Here is a 26,778-nt window from a genome sequence, read left to right as displayed (position 1 = left end):
AATAGTTACATTCAGATCTCTTGACAAATAAGTAGCAGTGATAAAACAAAAACAAAAAAAACAAGCATTGCAATGCTAAATATATTAAGAAAATGAATCACAAAGAAGCTGGGAGTTAATATCAAAACACGTCTTGTAATGCTTTCAAACTTCTGTTTAATTGTTTTCTTTTATTGCACACATGAAATACAAGCACAATGGATGTTTCTTGAGGTTTCACCATCTACATCTACTGTTCTGTAATTCTCTTTAATGTTCATTTCAGTATGTGAAAGAAGAAACCCAGAATTTGGTACAATGGCTGCTATCCAAGATGTACCTTAGAATGAGACATAGCCTGTCCTACACTTTGATGTTGGAACTACATCAAAATGCTGGCAGTGGGGAGTATCAGCTGCAGAGGTTTTAAAGAAATTTTTTAGCAACATTTCAGTTACTCTAATTAGCATGGTACTGTTTTAATGGTATTCAGGGAAGAATTTTCATTGCTGCTTTCACTCTGAATGCATACAAGATTCTAAGCTTTGCTTTTAGCATGACTATATAATTCTTTAGCTCAAGCAGACAGTGGGTCTACAGGAATCTGGCTCGCTGTTACAAGTGTACTTGTCTTTCCTCCTTTTCAGAGACCTTCTTTCCATCCCTGTACTCCTCCACAATTTTTCTGATATTTATGGTGGTCTGTGGACCTGTTCAGGGCGATAAAAATCAAATTGCACTTTAGCTAGTGTACAATAGGGTAACAAATAAATAAATAAATGCGTTCATTATATTCACAAAATAATTAAGTTATATTTAACCGCACACTTACATGGTGTTATTTGATAATGGCAACATGGGCAATCTTACCTTCCTTCATGCTTGTCTGTTGATAAATTGTTAATCATATGCAGTCAGTAGAGTGCATTCTACTGCCTGACTTTAAATATTGTCACTGCCGCTCTGAAGTATTATGAAATCACTGCACTTTTTTCCTGACATAACACTATCCTGGGAAATCAGTAAAGCATGTAGCACGAGCTGTATGTCTCATGCCTGAATGGTCATTCTCCCATGATTTGTCCATTTGCAATTCAGAAAGATTTTAGCTGAGATTTTCAACAAATTTGCATGTTTCTGAATCACATTTACTACAGTGAAGTGCACATCAGTCATGATAATAACCTGCTGCTTGTGTAGGTAGTGGAATTGTCCCAGGTCACTCAGTCAGACACACACAAATATACAAACCTGAACACACACACACACACACACACACACACACCATAGTCCCTGTAGCTGTCTCTCCCATATCTGCCCCCCCATTATAGTTGGAGTGTAATTACAACATATACCTATTACAGCCTACTGGTATAGTCTATCCCCCATTTCTCTGATTCCTGTACTTCATTGGCTCCATCATGACACTTTACATCATGAGTCATCCCTGGTATGCAGTGGTTCCCCACACCCTCTAATCATCATTATGATGTTGGTGCCATTATGGTACTTTAGATTTTATGTTGTTCCTGGTGCCAAGTAGTTCCCACCACCCCAATCCCCATACTGCTATTGGTGCCATTACACTTTAAACGTATTAACTGATGTCTAGTCCATCCCCCCCAGTCCCTGTTTTTCTGTCAGTGTGATTATGGCACTTTAAAGAGTAAATCCCTGGTGTATAGTCCTCCTCACCTCCTGATGCCTGTTTTGATGTCAGTTCAATCAGTATACCTTAAAGAGTAATCCAAGATGTTTAGTGCCCCCCATGTCCTTTTTGCTGTTGGTGCCATTACAACATTTTTAAAAGTAATTCCTGGGGTCTACTGCATTCCACCACCCCGAGCCCTGTTTTACTGTTTCTGTTATTACAACACTTTTAAAAAGTAGCTCCTGGTGTCTAGTGCATCCTCCCACCACCATTGATGCTACTATGGCACTTTGAGTAATACCTGGTGTCTAGTAGCTCCTGTCCACCATGTTCATGTTAAGTGGCTGAACAGAACTTCTGGGTGTGTTCTATACCACAACATGGTGGGGATGTCCATGTTGATCTCCATGGCCAAGCAATTTCATGAACTGCTCAGTTGTGTAGCTGATTTCCTACAGGCAGTTCCAGGGAGAGAGTGCATGACTAATTAGCATGTGCCTTTCCCCCTTGAAAGACTCATTATCATTCAGCATGGCCATGGGACCAGCTCCCTGTGGTGCTACATGTCTTCATGTTAGAGGACCATGCAGTACTGTGTAAAGGCAGTTGCTGAATCAAGGAAAGGTATATGTGTTACAATACCTTAATTTCATAAGACTAATGGATGAATGTAACACACTGTCAAAACAATACACATTTGTCATGAAGCAGGTATCACACCAATGACTAACAGTAGATATTTGTAACTTGCATATTTCCAAAGTAACAAAATCAAAGGTGAGATAAGGCACAGTGTTTAGTAATTTGGATAATTAGTGGATTTCATAGTCATATACTTAGCTTCCAAATAGCTAAGTTTTTAAGAAATAAGTGTGTCTTATATAATCAATAACCACTTATTTAACTCCTAAACATCTGAAACTTGAGATGGGCTGCTACTCAAAACAGCAACACTCCCAAGGTCATGAAACACAAAAATAAATATTTTGCATGAGACAAGTTTTTGCAACTTAAGAGACTGAAGTTTGTTAATGTTGGTGTGTGTGAGAGAACTGTACACCAAGGACTAGAAATCTGCCCTTTCACCACTGTTGTGTTACCTCAGAGCTGGTAGATATAATTAGCAAGGGGTGGGGGGTACAGTAACATCCTCTGCACAGATAAAATAGTTTCTAATCCCCTTTTTCCATTAATTTCTGATTTTATTGTAGTATAACAATCTTTTTTTTTACATTTCAGTGGCCAATGTTTTGTTAGGTAATCATATATATAGATAGGTAAATATAGACAGATGAAAAATATACAAATATTATAGATATAGATGCACACACACACACGCACACACGCATACGTACACACACACACACACACACACACACAAACATACAAACCACAGATAGGTAGCTGGTAAATATTGGTATTTGCTAAGGATACACAATAATTTCCAGATATATAAGCTCTGCATGTAGGAATACTGGACACAACATTGAAAGTGTATGAATTTTAAAGAAAATATAAAAGGGTGTGTGTGTGTGTGTGTGTGTGTGTGTGTGTGTGTGTGTGTGTGTGTGTGTGTGTGTGTGTGTGTGTGTGTGTGTGTATCTACCTCTATCTGTGTGTGCATGTATACATGTCTGAGTCTTTGTCATTGTAGGTACAATGATGTCCCATTGTTTCACACTAATGTATTTTAATGCTAAGGCATATTTCATCTCTATTACAAAACATTTACAATGCATAATGAGTGAAAAGTATCCAGGGGTGGATTGGCTATGATATAGCACAATAAGATATAACTTATGCCAAGTGTTTCCTGCTTAGGCAGCTTTTGGCATATAGATGGTGGCATGCAGGAATCCTAGTCATCTTCATTAAGTAATGAAGGTGAAATGCAAACCTGAAATTAATTATATAAAGACTTATGGCTGCATGAGTTTGTCATACATGAAAAAGCTTTTTTCTTGTGGACTGGTTATATGACAGTCAGCACAAGTAATATTCTGTAAGACACAGTACATCATATGTGTGGAATTTTCATGCAACAAATAAAACAAAATGCAATCTAGCAAAATATATATGTGTATACGTAATGGTATGGATGTACTTTGACCTGACTAACATATATCTGAAAAATACAAAAATGCATTACCTGAAGATGTGTACCTGTTGAAAAAAAAAAGAAATAAAATTAGAACTGTCATAGCAAATCTCTAAATATTTATTCATTTCAAATAAAATAGCATTACAGTATTTTTATTCGAAGGCTTTCTAACTTCCATCAAATTTGTATCACATACATGCGTCAACATAATTCCAAGCACATTTATCCTTGATGTATTCTGCTGCTTGTCTGAACTGCACTGCTATATCATTCCTTATTGTACATTTTTACCTGCTTTCAAACTTCAAAACAGGGATGAAAGAACCAAAGGTGGAGGTGTATCCATCTTTATTAAAGCTAAGTATACCTCCAGACTGGTTAAACAATACAACTTTCTTGAGCTACAACGGATCAAGCTAACTACAAGTAAAGTACCCTACCACATCATTGTTAGTTATAGGTCTCCGACAATGAACCAAGAAAAACATACCTCCTACCTGGACTACTGGAGTCACTCTCTATACAGCCAAACACCTTGCTCATGGGAGACTTTAACTACAACTGAGCAACATACACACGCACAAACATGATTGCTTAGAGGTTCCTGGACTTTGTCAATACAAATGCCTTGGAACAGATAGTCTGCACCCCCACAAGGGGCTCAAATGTGTTTGAATTAGTACTCACTAACATGGGGGAGGTCACTACACCCTCCCCATGTGATGTCCACCCTGGTAAGGTCAGACCATAAATCAATCTCATTTGAAGTTACTATCAGATCTGATATCCCAACAAGAGCAGAAAAACTAAAACATGTTTCCAAAGCTAACTACAACATATTAAGCAATGGCATAAAAAGTTTCAAACCTCCTGTAAACACAGTTAACAATGACTCCAATGCAGAGGTTTACACAGATGCTCTGTATAAACACCTAAACAAATGTATAGACTCAGCTGTACCCGATCAGATCAAAACCAGGTCCTCCTGAAAAAACAAGCCACCCTGGTGGGCCTCAGGTATAAATAGGTTATACAACAGAGGTAAGGAACTGATGTCTAGCAACAAGAGATAACTGACTCAACAGAGGGAAAAATTCCCTCCACAGCTTGAATAAGCAAATTAAATATCTTGTAGTCACCTAAAGCAAATTTCAAAGCTAAAATAACCTATCTAGCTAAGGATAACCATAAGGCATTTTTCAGCTAAATCAGAAATATAAAAGGGAATACCTAAGCTATGTGCTGAACTAGTAGTGGATGGTAACACTCATACTGTATCTGAGGAAAATGCAAACTGCTAGCTGACAGATTTTGCATAAACGTCACCCCATGTCCCTACCAGCCATACCCCAAAGTATTCCTTGCACTAGTCCTCTGCCTAGTATCTCTAGAGAACAGGTCATATCTGTGCTTTTCAAGGTCAAAAACATGACCTCAGTGAGACCAGATAACACCCCAGGCTGCTTACTTAACAATATAAAACAAAACCTAGTGGAAGCACTTTGTGATCTCTTTAACCATAGCCTGATAACTGGCTTTGTTCCAGTAGGCTGGAGAACAGCAACAATAATAATCTTGCATGAATGGGGCCCATCAACCGACCCTGGGATCTATAGACCCATAAGTCTAACCAGACTCATTTGCAAGGCCATGGATGGAATCATTGTGGACCTAATCAGCAAGGACAGGGCTGACATTCAAACTCTCAACCCAACCTAGTTTGGCTTTGTTAAGGGTAGATCATGCTTGTTAAACCTGATAGACTTCTTTGAGAATGTCACCAAAGCTCTGAATAAAGGTAAGAAATTACATGCTGCCTATCTTACGTAGCCAAGGCTTTTGACACAATCCCCCAGTCTGGTATCACTTAGAAACTCTCCCAGCTAGGGATTAATCCTTACATTGCTAGATGGATAGCCAACTTGCTCACCATCAGAACATGCACTGCCAAAGTCGGGGACTCCACCTCTACTAGTAGACTAGTCACCAGAGGCATACCACATGGATCTGTGCTAGGCCCTCTTCTGTTTGGAATCTATTTCTTAGAAGTCCAGGCTAAAGTAGATGGCCTGTGGCTTACCAAGTTCACTGATGATTGCAAATTAGGCAAAATAATTTGAGTCCCCCAACAATGTTAACATATTGCAGAAGGGGCGGACACAGACAAAGAATTTGTGCCAAAGCCACAGACTAAAACTAAACACAAAACAGTGCATTTCTATCCCCTTTGGCAAAGAAGAATTCTCTGCTAATTACAGTATTGACAGCACCCCCTAAGCTTGAATGCAGTGGTGCTAGACTTGGGAACACAGGTTGATAATCATCTAAATTTCAATCGCCATGTTTCCACAGTGGTAAAGAAAGCCTTCTACATTGCCCATTTCATAAGTAAGGGCATAGCATCCAGGTACAAGAATGTTATAACTCCACTATACCTGACCCTCATTAGACTATCTAGACCATGAATAGACTGAAATTTCTGTCACTGTACTCTGTATCTTATAGGCTGCTGAGAGGTGAATTGTGCCTAGCCTACAGGTCAGTCTCTGACCCTAATGGAAATGTTGCACATCCACAAATCAAACAGGACAAGAGTCACTCACTCCAGGGATCTAAACCTAGCCTGTGACATTAGCAAAACATGCTGAAGATACAGATATATCTCCCAGAGACTGCCCCTCCTCTGGAATAGACTCCCAATTCACATAAAGCAGAGCTCCTCACTGACTCTATTCAAGTGCAACCTGGACAATATGATGGAAAACTGCAAATTCATCCCAGGGGTGGTAGTCATGCCTTTGATGGGCAGGGGTAGTCAATGCTGGTTATAGACTCACTCTATGAATAATGCCCATCTAACCATGCTCAATTAGGGTAACTTAGGTATACCATGGCTAAGCTTGTAATGGTAACTCAGGTATAACTTGGCTAGGCTTGTAAGGGATCTAGGGCTGTTAGCCTAGTAATCCCCTATGAACTGCTGACTGACTTTGAACTTGCGATTGTGAACTGAGCTAAGTATAGCTTTTGTGAAATAGTAATTAATGACAGACATCTGAGCACAGCTTAATCATACCTTTTGTAATGTGAGACCCCTAGAGTCAGGAAAGAGAAAAGCTCAGTGAAAACATGAGGGGGAGTGTGTTGTATCAAACATTAAGAATACAACTTCAATCCAGAGCAGCATTGCTGCTACTTATGATATGGCTGTGGCATGGTGCTGGGGAAGTAGAAAGCATTCCATTATGAATAATCAAGTGTACATCTTAGGGATCAAACCCACCATGTTGGCTTTTCATGGAAAGTAATCCACAAAACATAAGGAAAGACATACTTCTTAAAGAGTTGATCATTTTATTCATATTTACATTAAGGAAAGTTTTTTATTTATTTTCCATACAATAATTTTCTATCTAGATGTAACCTATGATGAGTGCCCTTAGACAGCATGCAATAAATAATACAAGTAAAATGCAGTTCGAAATGTTCCAGTGCAGAAGCACAAACTTGGCTTACGGTTAGGTTTTTCATAGTAAGCCATTGATCGCTGCATCACCCACAGTGTTACGTTTAAGTGATCATACTTAAAACACTAATTGTTGAATAGAGAACTTGCTATAGAGGACTCACTTTAATGTTTTAACTACTAAAATAAAGGGTTGTACCATGATTTAAATGACATATTAAGTATTATATATTCAATCAGAATGCTACTTGCATATAAATGCTCAGGTGATTAGTCTTTATGGTTTACTTATGAATCACTCTTCTGGGGCTTTTTGAATAAAGTTTCACAAATAAATACAACATTCAGCATTGTGTCCTATACATCAGGCATCCAAATGAAACAGTAAAAAAGAGGCAAAAAAAGTCTGAAAACAATGAAAACAAAGGTTTCAGCTACAACTACATCTTTAATGAATTAGTTATTAATTCACTTACAAACCACGAGAATCTTCCATACTCAACAGCTAGTATACTAGCAGTAATATGACAAACAAATCATGTAGTATCTCAGTCCTGCAGCATTACATTGATACCAAGGACTGACTGCACATTTTGGGGAGCAGTATACAATATCCATCCCTTGAGGTACTGCTGCTCATACACACTCATCTCACTTCTTGTTTTGCTGTTACCACCCTCTTAAGTATTTTTTTGCTCTATTCACCTTTAAAAGCATTAATCATATCTGCATGCATTACATCTGATTATTTAATTATCTAATCCCATACCTTCCCTGGTAAGTTTTGATTCATTTGGGTGTTCATAGAGCACTTTTTCATTGGTAACTTCTTTTTAACCTTCCACGTTTTGATCACCATCTAGAATTTGTCTGTGAACAATCCATCTCCCTATCTCACCAACTGTGAATGGATAATTATTGTGATAAATGTAACCACACAATGCTATCCCTTCCCTAGGTGACTGTTAGCTCACCTGCCATCCTCTCCTTCAAGCAGCTGTCGATATTCACTGATCTCTCTTTCAAGTCTTGTTTTGGTATCCAGGAGCAGTTGGTAGTCCCGTGATTGACACTCGATTTCTGACCTGATGTTTGCTAAATTCACTTCTACATTATTGACTGATGCTTGAATGTCCTGCAACATTGCACCATAGCGAGCTTCTGTATCAGCTAATATGTTTTCTAAAGAACATTTCTGGAAAAAAAACAAGATATAAACATAGTTTGCTGGGGCATCAAGTAATGCATTGCCTTTATCATCCAGCAGCAATGCAGTGTTCTGCATATGTGGAATATAATACAACAAGTACCTCAACTAGGCTTAACATTCAAATACTATTCATAGTATTCAGCTAGGTTTTTATTGGATTCATGTTCATTTACATAGAATGTTCAATTGTAAAATGGGCTAATAGGGATGCTCTAGTGATCATGGTTATATTACAGTTAAAATATGCATATATGAGACAAATGACATTGGCTTTTTGGCTTCTTTAGCGACTGTACAGTAGATACAATTTAAATATTATTTAATCTATAAATGATAATGACAAAGTGATAATACTAAAGTAGCTTAAATTCTGCATCACTATTTATTAACAATACATAATACAGCAGCTATGTATTAGAATAGTGAGTTGTATCTCTAAACATGACTTGCTTTGTAACCTTACTGCCAAAGTAAAATACAGTGTGATATAGTTGGGCATTCTGTAATAAATTAAAAATGCTCAGTGTTATTTAAATAAAACCAAAAATGTAAACAATCAAATCTTCTTAGTATGATAGCAATGTAAATGATCTAATCTTGTTAGTCTGATTTATAACTAAGAAAAAAATTACTGAATGCATCAGGCACATTTGTCTAGAGTATTTACTAGCATTTGCTCATGATATCAGATCTCTTCATGTCAACCCTTGTTACATCTGCAGTGGTTTGCATGCAGAGTAAGAGCTCCCTGAAACATATGCAAAGCAAGAAGATACTGATGGATGGAAGTATAACATCACAAAATTTCTGGAATGTGGGTATATTTTAGTCCCAATAACTGATATTTTGCTCTTTCCTAGAATGATTGCATCATGCTAGTTAAGAATTATACTTGCTAAAACTGCACACGCTGTCACTTGTAGTAAGCGAGTGCAAGATGTAAAATGATAGCAATTTTATGAATTTAGTGTTCATGTCAGTAGATACTGAATTTCTTGAAATATATCACAACAGGATTATGTGCAGCGCATATTTGAAAAAGGTTATGATTTCTGTTTTATTCAGAGAAAAAGTGACAATGAGGTAGTGCATCATAGCTTTTGTGAGATTTAGGAGATGTGCTTTTAATGTGAAGCTTACAAATATTTTAAAGCTGTCATAATTCATTGTTATGTTAAATTATACTCACATGAAGTGCTATCAGATTCAGTTTATCATTTTTTAACAGAATATCTTACTATCCTGACAACAATCTATGCAAAATGTGTTTGCGTAGAAAGTTGAATGTGAATTTTTAAAATGTGTTTCTCCAGAATGCCAGACAGATAAAGAAACGTCTGTCCACTGCATATCAGGTTTAGAAGGCCAGCTTGTTTGTAATGCTTATATGTGTGAGGTTCCGGCACAGAACTGTACAGTAATCATGATTTATTCCTTAGACATTCCAAAGTAAAATGAACCAAGCTGTGAGCAGTAACTCCATGCCACTTTTAATTTTGTTTCACACTAAGTAGCATTCCCAGCTATTACAGTGTTTTTTTGGAGTACAAGGATCTTTTAGTCTAGGCAAAGGCCACCCTTAAAAGAAAAACAAAGACAAGGAAGTCTTGGGTTGGAGGAAATTAGCCAGTATGTTGGGTGTTTGAGTGGAGTTCCATCCAGAATGGATTCATAATTAACAACCCACACAGACTGCATATTAAAAGCAGAGTTAATAATTGTATGTAAAAGCCATACCACAACAAGCTGTACTGAGGAAACAGTGAAACTGAAATATATATATATATAAATTAGAGCTCTGTGTAGATTAAAGAGTAATTTGTCATGTGTATATATGTGTCTGTTTGTTTTGTGAGTATATATGTAAGATATATTTTAGTTACACTGGTAGCTGTGTCTTTGTGTAGTGTGAGCCTTGTTATGTTGCAGACTTGGCTTGTGCACAGAATATTGTAACTATACCACTGATGGCTTTGTCATTTGTATTTCCAGAGAAGGCTAATGGCTTCTGCTATGATTCTGCACCCTAATATGGATTCAGAAGACAGAGCTGGTGCTCTGTGGGTATGACTCCAAACTGCATTAGTACTGGTCTTCCTGCTGTACAGCTCATTTGCATAAACAGTGTTCACCAGCTGCATGATTGGTGTACAGTAACATACTGCTGCTGTATCCTTGCTATACAATGATGAACTGACCCTTTGCTACATTTTTCCACATGCCAACACTATTTAATTAGATTATACATTTAACATGCTTTTCTAGTGCTGTACCTCTTCTTATTAGTGTTGTACAAAAAAGGTCTTTGCTTTCCTTCTGAAAGTTAAGAAAATATTTTTGGAGGTTAGTATGCATGAAGCTGTATATACTCAAAATCAGGAAAATGACTGTAATACTAATATCTCTGCACGACTTGCAATAAGTGAATGAATGTTTAGTCTGACATTCTGCACTTAATTTGTAATGTAATGGTAGGCTCACCGTTGCAAGTAGAGTCTGCAGCTCAATTTCCAGTCCCTGCAAAGTGTGTTTCAGGTTTGTCATCTCTGTCTTGTGTGTCTGCAACAACTCTGTACTAGAAGACACTTCCTTGCTCAGCTCACTTGCCTTAAAATACAAATGAAACAACTTATTAACAAAGCATGAAGCAGCACTGATTACTTATTTAAAGATATCCATCTGTAATCTAAATTAAGCAGACTTTCTCATTTTTGTGTCATCACACATTTATGACTTCACAGTACCTTCTTTTTGTACCAGTCTTCAGCCTCTCTCTGATTCTTCTCTACTATAGTTTCATACTGGCATCGCATTTCATCCATGGCTTTGGTCAAGTCAATACCCGGAGCTGCATCAATCTCTACATTGACATCCCCACCAATCTGGGCCTGCAGTGCAGCCATTTCCTAAACAACAAAATATGAAAAGGTTTTCAGTTATAATATTATTTTAGTAATTATACAATTGTTTTCAGTAGTGGCAGCTCTAGTGTTGAAATCTAGCTGGTATGCATCTCAGCTGCAACTGTTTATAATTTTAGTGAATCTCTGATTTTGCTACAAAATGTTTGTCTCTGATTTGACTCGTAATTTTGTAACACAATGTGAACATTAAAATCCGCAGCAGACAGTATGAGTAATTACATTTTATAAATTTGGAATACAAATTATTATATTCCATCAAATGTATACAAAAATATTTGAGAAAAATAAAACATTCATCTACCTTTGGACTTTTATACCTCCTTGCTTTGAGATTCCTGAATTTTTGAGTGAAGTGATTGAAAGAAGTGGCACAGGGATGAGTAATGCTTTGACAAAGCACATGTATATGTACAGATAGGTATATACATTTGCCAGTACAGCACACAAGGTTAGGAATTTGATCTAACAGGCTTCATCTTGTTGTCCTTTGTCTCCACTTGCATACTTTATACCTTTAGACAAATGTTAGAAAAGCATTTCTGGGTGTGTCTTAGCTGACTGACTCCTTTTTCTCCAGGCTGTATGTCATTTGGGCCTAATGTTATCAGAGTTCATATTTGCCTTCTGGACCATCAACATATGTGGCTTCTAAAAATCCAGAATATAAACAAATGCTGGACTCCAAAGGCTAGAAGACACCTCTTTCTATGTTCAGTGTGGCACCCTAAGCCAGTAATCAAGGAGTCTCAATTCTCACCACTGACACCAGTGACGGACATTCACTTGGAGTAAAAACATCAAACTTATGCTAAAAGTAACCCAAGCTCACAACTATCATGGAGACTCCCTCTACTTTCATAAAATAGCCAAAGACTGGAACACCCTTCCTCAACAGATAACTAAAATCCCCAACCATTCCACATTTCAAACAACCCTGAAGAACTATTTAAATGATAATTAGCTATGCCCCTGTATTGCGCCCAACTAATATACATCTTATTTTTCCCACTCACCTCACACATCTTAGCCCAAATAGTGCTCATGCCACATAGGACTATCCCACTATCTGTTTTATCTTTATTGATCTTTGTTCCTTCAGATGACCTAACTTGTAAAACTACATGACCAATTTTGGTCTTTCAGAAGTGACTCACCCTGTAAAGCTACATGACTTATGTACCTCATATATTGTAAAAAAAGTATTCTTGTATGCCTAAAACATGGATGTTTATATTGTATTCTGTTATTATATTTTGCTATAATATTTTTGTTAAGCTCATTTACATATATGTTAGCAATGTACTACTTAAACTAAGTTTACTGCTTGTACCTTAATAATGTTCTTTTCATTGTGGAGCTTTTCTCCCCAGGTCTCCTCTGAAAACGGGTTTTTTTCAACCCAACAACTGTAAATAAACAAACAAAAAATAAAATAATTAAATGCACACAGTATTTCCATTTCCAGCTCTCTGCTCCAAGCACAATTTCCTTAAGAGCATACAGAGACCAAACTCAGTCCAGAGGCTGGGTTTCCCTCTGTGTTTCCAGGCCCCCAATAAGACTCCCCACTAGCAAAGCTGTAGATTTGAGTCTTCAGCCGAGTGTTCTACATCAAGTCCTCCACCATCTCTACCACCATCTCTGTGAAATCAGTGCACTATGTCCCTGCTTCATATAGCTGCCACACACAATCTCTGAGATTTAATTTTCACACACACACACACACACACACACACACACACACACACACACACACACACACACACACACACACACACTCACACACACTCACACACACACACACACACACACACACACACACACACACACACACACACACACACACACACAGGAAAGGCTGGCACAGATTCACCAGCTATGCCCCTTCTACCTAGACTATGAGGTAGGTAATGCCACCAGAACACTCCAAAGCCAGCTACTCTAAGGCTCTTACAAGGGTACCTAATTATACTGAGTAAAATCAATACTAATACAAATGGCAGTGTTTGACCAATGCAGCAAGGCTTTCAGGAGTGGCCACAGTGTCACCAAATAAATATAAGTACTCTCAAAGATTAAAATATTCACTAAAAGACCAGCCACAATAAAAGGTTTAAATATATTTAATAAATAATAAAAGAACATTAACATACTAAATATCTATTTACAATCAACACCAGCGTTTCAATTATAGGAAATATTAAAAATAACACAGATGGATAGATGCACACAGATACAGAAAAAGTGCACTGAAGAAATCTCACTATATATTTCCTGACTGATCTAAAGACTTACTATTCCCTGGTTACTTACCAAAACAAACCAAAATTAAATGCGTGAGTGATCCTTGTTTGTCAGGTTTCAAAAACAGACTGCCCTGAGACTTCTGTCTCATCTAGTATTAAAACATCATTTCAGTACTGGATTACAGAATAGTATTACATACATCTGGTCATCTGACTCTGGTTCCCACACTACCTCCTGAAGTCCTCCAAGGATCAGTCCGCTCATCTGGTTAAAAAACAATAGTGATGGCTTGCCCAGTTTCAGTATATTTCCCATTCAAACTCAATACTTTGACCCCAGATAGACAAACTAAAAAATGATGTAGTGCAAATAGTTTCATTTCTAGTTAGAGAATGTGTTTAATTATGTTTAATAAAACTGTAGAAAAATAGACTTACAAGACAGATAAGGGATACTTGTCTCATTCTAAATTTCTATTCCTCCACCTATTTATAAATTATATTCTATGTATAAAAATACACTACCCATAATTTAAAGAAACCCTTACTTCTGCAATGAAATATTGCACTATCTCTGTATCTTTGAAATGACAACCTGTACTGACATATTTTTCTATGAGTTTAGCATCATGTTAGTGAAAGGTAGTTCCCAGAGTTGCCACTGAATTTTCTTTCATTTATTTATTGCAAATTAGACCCTCTTACTTCAAGTCAGACTTTTTAAGAATTTGAGATGCCCTTTAGATGACTAAATTTTTTTGTAATGCCCACACTTTCCCATCTCTTTCTCCTTCGGGTAAACAGATTTGTCTTTTCAAATCATTCATTTTTTTTTTTTTTTTTTTTGCTGTAGGACTCAAGCCATTTTAATTTGCTGTCTCTGAAGCTAGAATCACCATATGGAACAAAATTCCAAGCAAACTGTCAATATTTGTTTTTTTAGAAGGGCAAAAGCTTCTTATGTTTTACTGTTGAGATGTCCACCAATGCACCTCAGTATTCCTATGATCATCCTTGTTGGTTTCCCATATATATTTTTTATTTTTAAATCATCTGAAATAGCTCTCAAAAAACTCTTTCACTCGTCTACCTACTACACCCAGTTATCTACATATAACCTGTACAAGATTTTGTACTTCCCACTTGCATTGTTCTGCATTGTCCCACATTTGTTTCATGGTAAAAAGAGAAAGTAAGCTCTTGCAATTTGACTACCAATTGCATTTAATATTCTATCTTTGTTTACACCCTTCTCCTTCTTTACCCCTTTCATAACCTGTTCCATGACATGTTGATATCTCTGTGGATTCCATAACCACCATTAATTCTGCTAGTACATCCCAAGAGTCACTGCATCTCTTCATGACAAAGTACTTTTACACATCTAGAAAATAGCTTGTGCCCTCTTTGCGACAACTCAAAAGTAGTTCAGAGTGACAAGTAACATGCTCACAAATGCCTTATTTCTGGGTCTTCTTTTTACTGGGTCAAGTCTCTTCACATCTGTGAACCAACACCTGTAGTAACCATTATGGCATGTAATCTGTAAAACAGCATGCTGTTCTTCTTTCCTCTGCATTATGCCACTTATGAAGATGTTATACAAGGACAGATCAATTACAAATCTATATGCAATCCACAAGAAATGTCTTGCTGTGCAGAGAGAACCTTATACATCATTACCTTCACTGTTGCATTATCCAGACCATGCTTTGTTTATGTTGCCACCCTGATACTTTTAGGCACTCATAATGATTACTAAACTTTTGTGTGGAAACTCAGAACAAGAATGAACTTTACTGATGGCAAATAAAATATGTAGCTAACAAGTACATGTTTAGACTTCTGAAGATTTATTTAAAAATTAAATTTCCTTTAACATATTATATTTAACAATAGTGTCTATGTTCCTGGAATGGAATTTCTGCTTCTGTGCAGAACATACTGGCTAAATAAATTTAGCTTACCTCTACATGGTTCTTCTTGAGGAAGTTCAGATCTTCCATCAAGGCTTCAATTTGTGACTCCAAATCTGCCCGACACAAGGACAGTTCATCCATAACTCTGTGCAAGCCATTTATGTCTGCTTCAACATTTTGTCTCAGATTCAGCTCATTCTCATACCTGCCAAAATAAAAAAGTGACATGGGTTCAAAAATTACTTAGAACATACTATTCTGTTCATAGCAGTTCTAGAGGAACATGTAGTGTACAATATTAAGTGCTTGAAAAGGGAGGCACAAACTTTTAAGTATGTCACCTTAAAGGGTATATGGTTCTAAGATCCTATATAATGAGATTAATTTGAGTTCACTTTGAATAGACTGTTTCTTTATTTCCTTGCTTATCACAGTCCTAAAGGATTCATTTACTTCTGCATTTTGAAAGTGCTGCATTCTGTTGCAAAAGTTCCTTTATTTGCTTATAATTTTTTTAATGAAGAAATTCTGCAATTTATCAGTGACAATAATATTAATTCAATTGAGTTAAATATATCAGAAAGTAACATTCCTATATATGTTATGGCTACTGAAGTTTGTACTTAATTCACATACCAGAAATATTTACCTGTTCTTTGTAATGACTAATAACTCAACACATATTTATTTGTATAACAATATAATGTGCAGACAACTTTTAAAGTCTCTTGATATGAAAATGTTGCCTGCCATGGTTCCACCATATACTCAGATTCGACTCAGTAATCGAACATGGGACTAGCACAGTAGTCATATTTCCTAAAACACAATGAAAGTAGACCTCCACAATAACAACACTGTGTACACATACTTATGCTTAACTGGAATTCATTTTAAGCATCCTGATTTTCATTTTGCAAGTCATACTCAAATGTAAACTCAGCTGCATTCTAGTTGCATAAAGCAAATTTGCTTCTGAAGATTTTGTTTAACAGAATATCAGTATGGATTGATGGCATTCCTATTGCATGGAGTGCATACCCTGTTTTGATTATGAAAAACAGATGCTTTGAACAGAGGTAAGGTTGTCTAAGCTGCAGATCTTTGCATATTTACTTTCTTGAGTCTCATGATTTAAACAAAGGCAATGTTGTCTAAGCTGTAGATCTTTGTATATTTACTTACTTGAGTCTCAAGTCATCAGCTGCCAGTTTAGCATTGTCGATATGAAGCACAGCTTCGGCATTGTCCACGTTTTTATTCAGGATCTGCAATGAATAGTTGTTGCACAAGATGATTATTAAACAATGGAATTTGTTGCAGCTTGCATGTGAAACTCCAGTAACTAATTATTGAACTACACTTAAAATTAACAGAGGTCTCCTGTGGGACATGCTATGACACCTACCTTCCTACAGTCACCAGCTGTCTGATGTGTATGCTTTTTTTAGACTCACCACTTGTTATTACCTTACATTTTGACAATGCTTTACAGGAAAGCATGATAAAAGATAGGCATATATTATCGATGAAGTGAAGAACTTCCATCTTGGTTTTTGCATATTTTAAATCATTTTCATTAGGGATCATTTCTTCTTCGTGACAAAATCAATGGCGAAGGAAATAGTTAAGAAATAAAAAAATAATAATATGATTATATAATATTTCTGCTATAGAAAATGGTTTCGGTTCTTTACCTCAATAGATATTAACTACAGAGCACTGCCAAATGTAGAACACATCTTGCATAAATCTTTTTAGTTTATATTGCAAACCATCACTTTAAGGAATGTGGAAGCATTCCTGTTTGGCATTTATTTTGCAAACATCCTAGCTGATATCCCAGAAGTATGGTTGACCAAGTTTTCTGATGACTTCAAGCTGGGTACTTTTATCCGCTCAACCACTGATACTAAACTGTTCCATCAAGATCTGAGATATGTACATACCTAGGGTTACCACCTGTCCCACTTTGCGAGGGACATTCCCTCTTTGGGCAGTTGTGTCCTGCAAAAATGTGAAAAAATGGTAAATGTCCTGAGATTTTAGGACAATATTATTTTCTATATTTTATGTCATAGTTGCATAAAACAGTTATTCTGTATCTGAAACACCTAAATGTTATAAGAAACAGAATAAGGAACTAAAATGCTACAAGAATAGACTTTTATTCAGGCAAAACACTGAAGTTATGTCCTTTGTACTGGCCGTGGGTATGTTTTGCCCTGCAAAATCTGATGTTTGTAGCACAAATGTCCCACTTTGGGCATTTGGAAAGGTGGCAACCCTATACATACCTAGTTTATCAAAAATGTTTAACACTAAATGCCAAAAGGTACAGCATAGTAGCATTCAACCAAAAAGCTGCTCCCACCTCATATGCTATAACTGATACTTCAGACAAATATGGTCATAAGAGATCTAAGTATTTACATAGGCAACCCTTTCTCATTCTGTCATCATGTTTCCCTGTGATCAGAAAATCCTTCATTCTTGCTGACTTAATTTCCAAGGGACTTCTAAGAAGATGTCCTACCACTGTACTCTTCCCTTATCAGACAAAACATCAAATACAGTGACCTCTTTGGTATGTACTAATCTAAGTATATTGCTTGACTGGAAAGACCCCAATTATTTATTTATTCATTTTAATTCCCCCAATAAATTAGCACAGCTCTTCTTATACTCAGCAGTCCACCAGCTGCTCTGCAGTGACTTGTGACTTCCTATTACAGAGCCAAGAAAAATCCAATCATATTTGACCTAATGTTTCTCCACAAAGCTAGTGGTTCCATAAACATCCATACTAGAGACCAGAATCTACATCAGCAAATAAACAAAGCTCACTGGAGGGATTGGTTTCTAACACTGTATTCCCAATCTATGGAATAAGACACTGCCATAAGTCAAGAAAAGTATTTGCAGCCCTGCTTAATTTTGGAGGTAAGCACTCTTAAGTGCTTGCAAAGTGTGTGTGGGTAGGTATTGAATGGTTTCTGTGATTGCACACCTAATACTATTCCTATGTTCCTAATTCTGCAATCTTATTAGATGCAGGTACACTTTGAAACACTGAAACAAAGAATGACCTTATATCGTTTTATCAGGTGTTCATTCATTCCATACCAAACTAATCCAGTTATCAAGAGTCTAATAGAGACAGGCCCAGGATTCATGAAAGGGCCTAGTGCTAGTTGTAATACCCTGCTCCCGTAATGTGGTATTTTCTGATTCAGAGACAAGTTAGCTGCTATGAAGTAAAACCTCATTAGTGGCTAATTTGCTTATCTCTGGATTGCAGTTACTAGCATGATATGCAGATTGTTAACTGCTGTGGTCATATCATGTAGGCACAGGTATTCCTCTAGTCACTATTCCACACGTACAAATACTCATTCAAATGTACACACTCACACACACATACACACACACACACACACACACACATATATATATATATATATATATATATATATATATATATATATATATATATATATATATATATATATATATATATACAGCACAGTAACTAAATAGTATACCCTTCCCCCTGTATCTCCTTTTGCAAGTTATATCCCTGGTGTCTAGTTGTCCACCCCTCCCCCCTTCCAATCACAGTATTAGTTTAAGTGTTATTAAGACACAAGAGTTGAGAGCACTCCCTGATGTATAGTTCTTTCCCTTCCTGATTCCGAAGTGCATAAAATAAGGTAGCAGGCTCAAACTTTGCAGTCAAATTTATTTAAGAATACAATTTTTAAAGCATTGGAAGGAAGTAATGGAAAAAAAACTGCTGTAGTAACAATATGCATGAACACAGCTCTTACACATCCTCTCATACCTGCTAAAAGGTTTCAGCAAAGTCCTTATTAAAGGCTGCCTGACATACACAGTTTTGTAACTGCAGAGTTTGTTCTAGAGCAGCATAATTTTAGTGCAGAATTCCTCACAAAACTTGAGACAGAGACAGCTTATATCTAACCATAACTATTTTCATGAATACTCACACATCTTAAACTTCAGTTTTATAAAAGAGGGAACATAGAGTTTTGAACTCTAAAACAATCAGTCAAAATATATCAGGTGATAACTTCACATATGGAGCTCATATCATGGATAAAATGTTTTGTTTTGTGCCTACAATATGTTTTCTTTTTTTTTCTCATAAAACAATATGATTCAATAATATTTACTGCAAATCTATGCTTAGAAACCATAGTACTGAAAGTTGGACACAACTTTTTCTTTGTGGAACATGGTAGTTTCACGAAGGAACATACAGTAAGGAACTGTTCTTGAAAATTAGATACATTTGAGAGGTATGATTATATAGAAACCATGAGGAGAAACAGTAGGGTTAATCTTTATTAACACCTGCAATTTCAAAGGACTGAAGTGTACTTTTTACACAGTAGCATAGAGGTACATTGCAGATAGGTTCATAGGTTCATAGCTTCATAGGTTTATACTAGGCTATCTGCCCTAAGGCATTTATAAGCCTAGCCCAAAGTTTTGTGGCTTACGCCACCCCTTATATGAAAAAATACTGTACCCATTAGTTTGTTGTGCCTCTGTCCAGCAGTGACACAGAGATGATTCCCGGGGTAAACCTACGATCTCCCATCCACAGGTCAAGATTTCTCTTGAACAGAGCCAGCGAGGTGCTCTGCCTCACATGGACCGGGATTTTATTCCACAGCATAGGGAGTCTCTGAGTGATACATTTATCCCTCCAGCATGTCCTATTTATATCCGTGCTAAGGTTTAAGTCGCTTGCTCTAGTGGTTTTGGTGGATTTGGATTTTTTGAGGTGGAGTATGTCCATTAATTCCGGGTTGGACATGGCCTTGTATGTCAGGCACATGTCACCTCTGAGCAGACGGTATGCGACTGAATAGAGCTGGAGTTTCTTCAATCTGGCAGCATATGACAGATTTTGGAGTCCCTTTATCCTTTTGGTGAGGAATTTTTGGGGTCTCTCCAATTGCTGCAGATGTTGGGTGAGATACATCCCGAATGGGGCATTGTACTCGATCATTGGTCTGATAAGTGAAGAGTACAGGGGAACAATGACCTCACTAGATCTGGATGTGAATCCCTTCTTGATCAGGTGGGCAATGTAGAAGGTCTTTCTAACCACTTTAGCAACGTGAGTGTCAAAAGAAAGGTCACTGTCAACCTGGGTCCCCAGGTCCCTGATAACCTCTTCTGTGCTTAGTGGATTGCCACCTATATGGTAGCTTGGGGTTAGCTTGTTTTTCCCGAAGGGTATGACCATACATTTTTTGGTGTTTAACTTCAGGCCATGGCTGTGGCACCAGCTATCTGTTTCCGTGAGTCCCTTCTGAAGGATATCCGTGTCCGATGCACTTTCCACTATGGCGCCCAGTTTGCAGTCGTCTGCAAACTTTGTCAGCCAAAGTCCTCCCATGTTGGCCTGTACTTCTGAGAAGTAAATGCCGAACAATAGGGGGCCAAGGACAGAGCCCTGTGGGACACCACTTGTGACCGGCTTGGAGTCTGACATAGCGCCAGCAACTCTAACCCTGTGGGTTCTGTCCTTAAGCCAGTTTGCAACCCATCTTGTGACATATGGATTTACATTTAAGCTGGTAAGTTTTTCTACAATACCCGAGTGGGGTATTGTGTCGAAAGCCTTTGCAAGGTCAAGGTAGGCTGTATGGACTGCCTTTCCCTCATCAATGGCCTTGGTGACTGTTTCGAAGAAGTCAACCAAGTTCAAAAGGCATGATCTGCCCTTGACGAAGCCAAACCGGGTCGGGTCCAATGTCTGCAAGTCCCCTATATCTTTGTTTATGAGCTCCATTATGATCCTCTCCATAGCTTTGCAGACTAAACTTGTTAAGCTTATGGGGCGGTAATTACCAGGGTCTGTAGAGGCACCGCCTTTGTGGAGTGGGACCACAGTTGCCGTACGCCACTCCTTGGGCACGTATCCTGTGGTAAGGCTGTGATTAAACAGCTGCCTTATGTGCAGGTTTAATTCCTCATTTAGCTCATGTAGCACACAGCCAGGGACACCATCCGGTCCCACTGATGCTGTGTTTTTAGCTTTAGACAGAGCAGCTTTCACCTACACATTTGAGATGTCTGGGAGGCTACACTCCGCTGGGATAGTTATCTCTCCTTTAGGGGGGGGGTGGAGTTTGCACTGAACCTGTCTGCCAGTATGTTGGCAATGTCTGTGGGTTCAGTGATTTTTGTATCATTTTGGACTAATTCTGAGCATATCTGGGAGTTTCCACCCAGGTTCCTAACATAGCTGAAAAAGGCCTTATGATTGTCCTTTGAATCCATGGCAATTTTTCTCTCAAAATTGGCCTTAGTTGATTTTATGAGTGCTCGTATTTTTTTACTAATAATGATCAGGGGTGACTTCCCTTTTATGGACTTTGTTCTATCATGTAATAGCTTTCTCCTCTTATTGTAAAGTTTGTTAATGGCTGGGGTCCACCAGACTGGACGTTTGCCCTTTGTGGAAAGAGTCTTGGTTTTATTTGGGATTGCCTGATCCATGCAGTCCTGGAGGTGTTCATAGAAGGCATTTGTAAGGGCATCCACAGCTTGGGTTGTGGTTTCCACTGGCTCAGGGGCCTTGAAGGATACCACACCAGTCTTGAGTAGTGTGAAGTTTGCTTTAGAGAAGTTCTTCACTGTGGTCTTTTGTTGGGGGTGGGGGCGGGATGTGGATTTCCAGTGAGATTAGTTTATGATCAGATCTCACCAATGAGGGATATACTTCCAGTGTGGAGCATTTTGTCCCCATGTTTGTGATAATGAGATCTAGTATATTTTCTCCTCTCGTGGGAACAGTGACTAGCTGTTCCATGGCATTTGAATTTATGAACTCCAGGAACCGTTGGGCTAGAAAGTTAGGGCTTGAGTAATGTTCCCAGTCTATATTCGGGTAGTTGAAGTCACCCAATATGATGGTGTTTGGAGATACATTTATACCCTCCAGTGTCTTCAGGAAGGCTGTGTGGGGTTCCTGAGTTTGAGACGGTGGCCTGTAGCATGCTACAATTTGTAGAGCAGTTTTGCCTATGGTTAGTTGCACCTGGATGGTTTCTGAAGCTTCGTGCGTTGCCACCAACCAGGAGGTGTGGGTATCCTTTATGAATATGGATACACCCACTCCTTTTGTGGTGTGGTCCGGGTTTTGGGGCCAGAACGCATGATATGAGGTAAAACCTAATAGTGCCGGGGTGCTCTCAGGAGCCTTGAACCAGGTTTCAGTTACAGCACAGACATCGATGTTCTCCATACTAAGAAGGGCCTCGAGTGCGTGCATTTTGAGATTTAGACTTCTGGCATTGAGCAGCATTACCCTCAGTTTCTTCCCATTTTTGTTTTCTAGGGTGGTAGGTTTAGAATTTGAGCCTTGCCTAAAAAAGGCACTATGGGGGTGGCAAGAGCCTTAGCCAATATCCGGAATCCCAGGGGTGACAGGTGCAAGCTGTCCCTTGCGAAGCAGCGTGGCTTGTCAAGCATGTCATCCCAGGCAGACAGACACTGGATCCCCTTTGAATGACACCAGACATTAAGCCAATTGTTAAAGCTGATCATCTTGTCTCTATATTGTGGCATCATTCTTGGTGAAGGAAGGATACTGCTCAGGGTCAGGGTCATACCTGCCCGGGCTACATAATAAGAGAGCTCCTCTATGTCTCTTTTCATGTAGTCTAGGGAGGTACGTCTCAGGTCGTTCACACCAGCATGGACAATGATTGTGTCATATTTGTACTTGCCGTGGAGTGACCCGAGTGCTTGTGTTATGTGGCGGATTCTAGCGCCCGATAGGCAGCTTACTGTGACCCTCTCCTTGTTCAGCCTGGTGAGTGGGACGTCAGTGTGTCTGACTATGGAGTCACCTATGACAAGTATGTTTGGTGTTGTATTTGGCCTTAAGGGCTGTGACTGCTTTGCACACTGATTTTGTGGTTTATGTGTTGCTTGTGGGGTGTGTTGAGGTAGCAGTTGTTTGGGTGTCTGCTTTGGATGCCTCTGCTGTTTAGGTAAATTTTTACTCAGAGCCTCCGAGTATGTTTTTGTGTGTTTATGTGTTTGATTCAGTGGTGTGGTAGCATTATGTGAGGCTGATAAATTCAGGCTGTATGTAAGGCTGTAAGGCTGTATGTAATATGTAAGGCTGAGATAAATTCAATTTCATGCTTCTGTCATTATCTCCTGATAGTGGATATCAGTAGCAGTGATCCGCTTATTCTTTGGAAGAATGAAACATCTTTAAAGATGCAGTATCATGTTTATGCTGCCACAAACCTGGCCCCTTCTTTCTAAAGCTAACAACCAATAACCCTGTGGGGACACAACACATCTATCAGCCAATGGCTCCAAGGATGACACTGGAGTAAGTTTATTATGTGTCACTATTTAGAAGGGCCGGAAAGGCACAAAAGACAAACATGATCATTAGCCTTAGCTCTAATTTCTGAGCAGCAACATTCCATACCCATTCCACTGAAAATCCTTTTGAAACCATTCAGATGTACAAAAAATGACACGTGGATAGTGTCATCCATGACGTATTCAACTCAGAAAATTGGCAGAACCAAACAAAAAGAAAATTTCTAGCAGTAAGAGGTCTGGTCAGCTGTGATGGAAAAATATCAGGAAATAAATAGGTAAAGCAATTCAACTTCTTCAACAAAAAGGAGGAATGCTTGCTTAAGCAGATGGGCCTACTGCTGCTTTTTTCAGCAATCATTCATTTGGATGGTTCATAAGTTCACAGATATGTTCTAGGCTACCAACCACTGGGACCTTTTTAAGCCTAGCCATGCATCCCAAAATCTCTGACAAGTTCTGGTACTCTTGAAAAGTGTAAACAGGGGTTTGGGAGATAAACCATTTATAAACAGGGGCCTGGGAAATAAACCATTTACAGATTACCCGTGTTTATTAGAGTGATAGGCACCAAACCAGAGGTGAATTTCCTGTCCTCTATCCAACTATCCAAGTTACACTTGAACTGTGTTAGGGAGGATCTCTGCTTTACATTGATGTGGAGCCTGATACAGAGAAGGGTTACTCTCTGTGATTCATACCTGTCTCTCCAGCAATTCTGCAACTCTTATTTATATCACAGATAAGGTATAAGTTTTTAGATTTGATAATTCTGGTGCTGTTTGTTTTGTGAATATGCAGAAGCTCCATAATGGTAGGGTCTGATGATGTCTTGTATTCCAGGTATAGATCTCCTCTCAACAGCCTCTAGGAGACAGAATACAGGGTTGAGTCACTGAAGCATTCTACATAACATATATTCATGCCTTGTATTCTTTTAGTGAGGAACCTCTGTTGGCACTGCAGTGGTTGGATGTTCCTGGTTAGATGCATACCAAAGGGGGCGCTATACTCAATGATTGGTTTAATTAAGGCAAATACAGTGGAACAATGGCCTCCTTGGACCAAGATGTCATACCTTTGTTTATAAGCTGCGCAGTATGGAATGATTTCTTCACTATCATGCATTCATGATGGTCAAAAGATAGATTATGTCTGTGTGAGTCCCCAATCCCTCACTACTACGTTGACTCTTAGAGATGTGTTGTTAATATGGTACTTATCAGGGGTGGCTGACTTCCCAAGAGATACTATCATGATACAAAATTGTCTGGCAGTTTAAGTCACTGAATCAAAGATACCATCAGCTATCAAACTTCATCATGTAGTCCTGGGTTTAATTTCAGTCTCTGTTTGCCTATTGTACACAAGTCCTTAATAAGGCAATTAACCTAGGCCTTTAATGAAAGGCGGTGTCAACACTAATATAACAATTCATTTTAATTTATTTTATTTTACATTTGTTGACCGGGCTAGTCTAACTGGATATATGTCCATTTTCAGTAGAGGCCCGGGGAGAAAAGCTCCACTACAACATTGTTCTAAAGAAACCAAAAAATACTACATAGGAGTAACATATTTTAAAAATTAAATTTGATATAGTGACTAGTAAAAATTAAATATTCATTACATAAGAGAATATAAAATTACATGTTTATAACATGATTAACATATGTAAAGGTAATATTAGAAAGTTAAAATACAACTAAATATAGAAAAGACAAAGACAGGGTGATTTGTTTCTTCTTCTACAAGGGATGCCTGTAATTGTGCATGTGAAGATAGTGGAATGAGGAGGAAAAAAAAATTAGACAGGATTAGTACAGAGGCAAAGCCATTGGAAAGATAGGTGGATTCTTAGATGCTTTATGGCATTTAAGCATTCGATGAAGAGACTCTTCGAGCTTCTAATATAGACCCCTTTTTCTCTGCAGTTGTAATCTGCCTACATCTGGAATTTTAGTTTAGAATTTTTTTGACATTGTTGCTAGAAAATCTTAAAATTAACAGTCATGCCTATTACCACAGAGAAACACAAAAATCATCAAGAGACAGTAACAGTTAATCATGCCATAATAAAGGAGAGCTTACCTTATTTCTCAAGTCATCAATTATCTTTTCATATTCACTGTAGTCACGAGTTGTCCCATCTCCACCCTGAGATTGTTTCAGATACCACTCTTTGATGTTTTTTTCTAGTTCGGCATTTTTTCTCTCTAACATGTGCACATTACCCAGGTAGTTTGCCAGACGGTCATTCAGGTTTTGCATTGTTATCTTTTCATTTCCAGCAAGAAAATTACTATCAAGAGCACCACCTAAGGCTACAGATAAACTACCAAATCCTGTACCACCAGAGCCACTACCGAAACCAGAACCACTACCAAAACAACCACCAAAACCACCACCAACAGAAGATGATACTATGCTAGAGGAACACAAGCCACCATATCCTGGCAGTGAGGCATGGGTTCGACCACCTGTCCCAGAACCATATACACTGAAAGCTTTACGTACAGTTGGACAGGACCCAGAAGCTATCTGAGAAATCTGCATACTACCTGGGGCCCTAACTGAGCCACAATGCCTTGAAATTGTGAACTGGCTTGTCATATTTTCAGTGAAGGACTGGAGTGTAAGGGCAAGGAAAGGCCTGACCACAAGCAAAGTCTAAGAGCAAGTGCACACCATTTGCCTTCTTTGTCCTTCATATATATTCTTCACAAGCAGGGTGAGGTAAAGTTTCACAACTTACCTTAATCCATCCTTAGTTACAAATCAGACATGTCCAAGCCAGACCACAAGACACTTGTATTATTTTCCCCTTAATGTTCTGAGTCTTTTTAATGATGTTGGCAAGAACACACTGTTCTTGAATAATAGGAAGTACTGAA

The 26,778-nt window shown here is 38.2% G+C and overlaps 1 protein-coding gene across 1 annotated transcript; it reads right to left on the bottom strand.

The window, feature by feature from the left end:
* LOC122788054 (keratin, type I cytoskeletal 19-like) lies at positions 1-26,543 on the bottom strand. Its single transcript, XM_044054976.1, has 8 exons — positions 25,976-26,543; positions 16,682-16,764; positions 15,545-15,701; positions 11,152-11,313; positions 10,889-11,014; positions 8,172-8,392; positions 3,780-3,793; positions 1-689 (listed from the first exon to the last, which is right to left on the bottom strand). The coding sequence occupies exons 1-8, from the start codon at positions 26,495-26,497 to the stop codon at positions 595-597; spliced, it is 1,380 nt and encodes a 459-aa protein (XP_043910911.1). The 5' UTR covers positions 26,498-26,543; the 3' UTR covers positions 1-594.
* Positions 26,544-26,778: the final 235 nt, after the last annotated feature.

This window comes from Protopterus annectens, chromosome 13.part0, assembly GCF_019279795.1.
Source record: "Protopterus annectens isolate FY-2018-M chromosome 13.part0, PAN1.0, whole genome shotgun sequence".
Lineage (NCBI taxonomy): Eukaryota > Metazoa > Chordata > Ceratodontiformes > Protopteridae > Protopterus > Protopterus annectens.
This window is presented reverse-complemented; position numbering and strand designations above follow the sequence as displayed.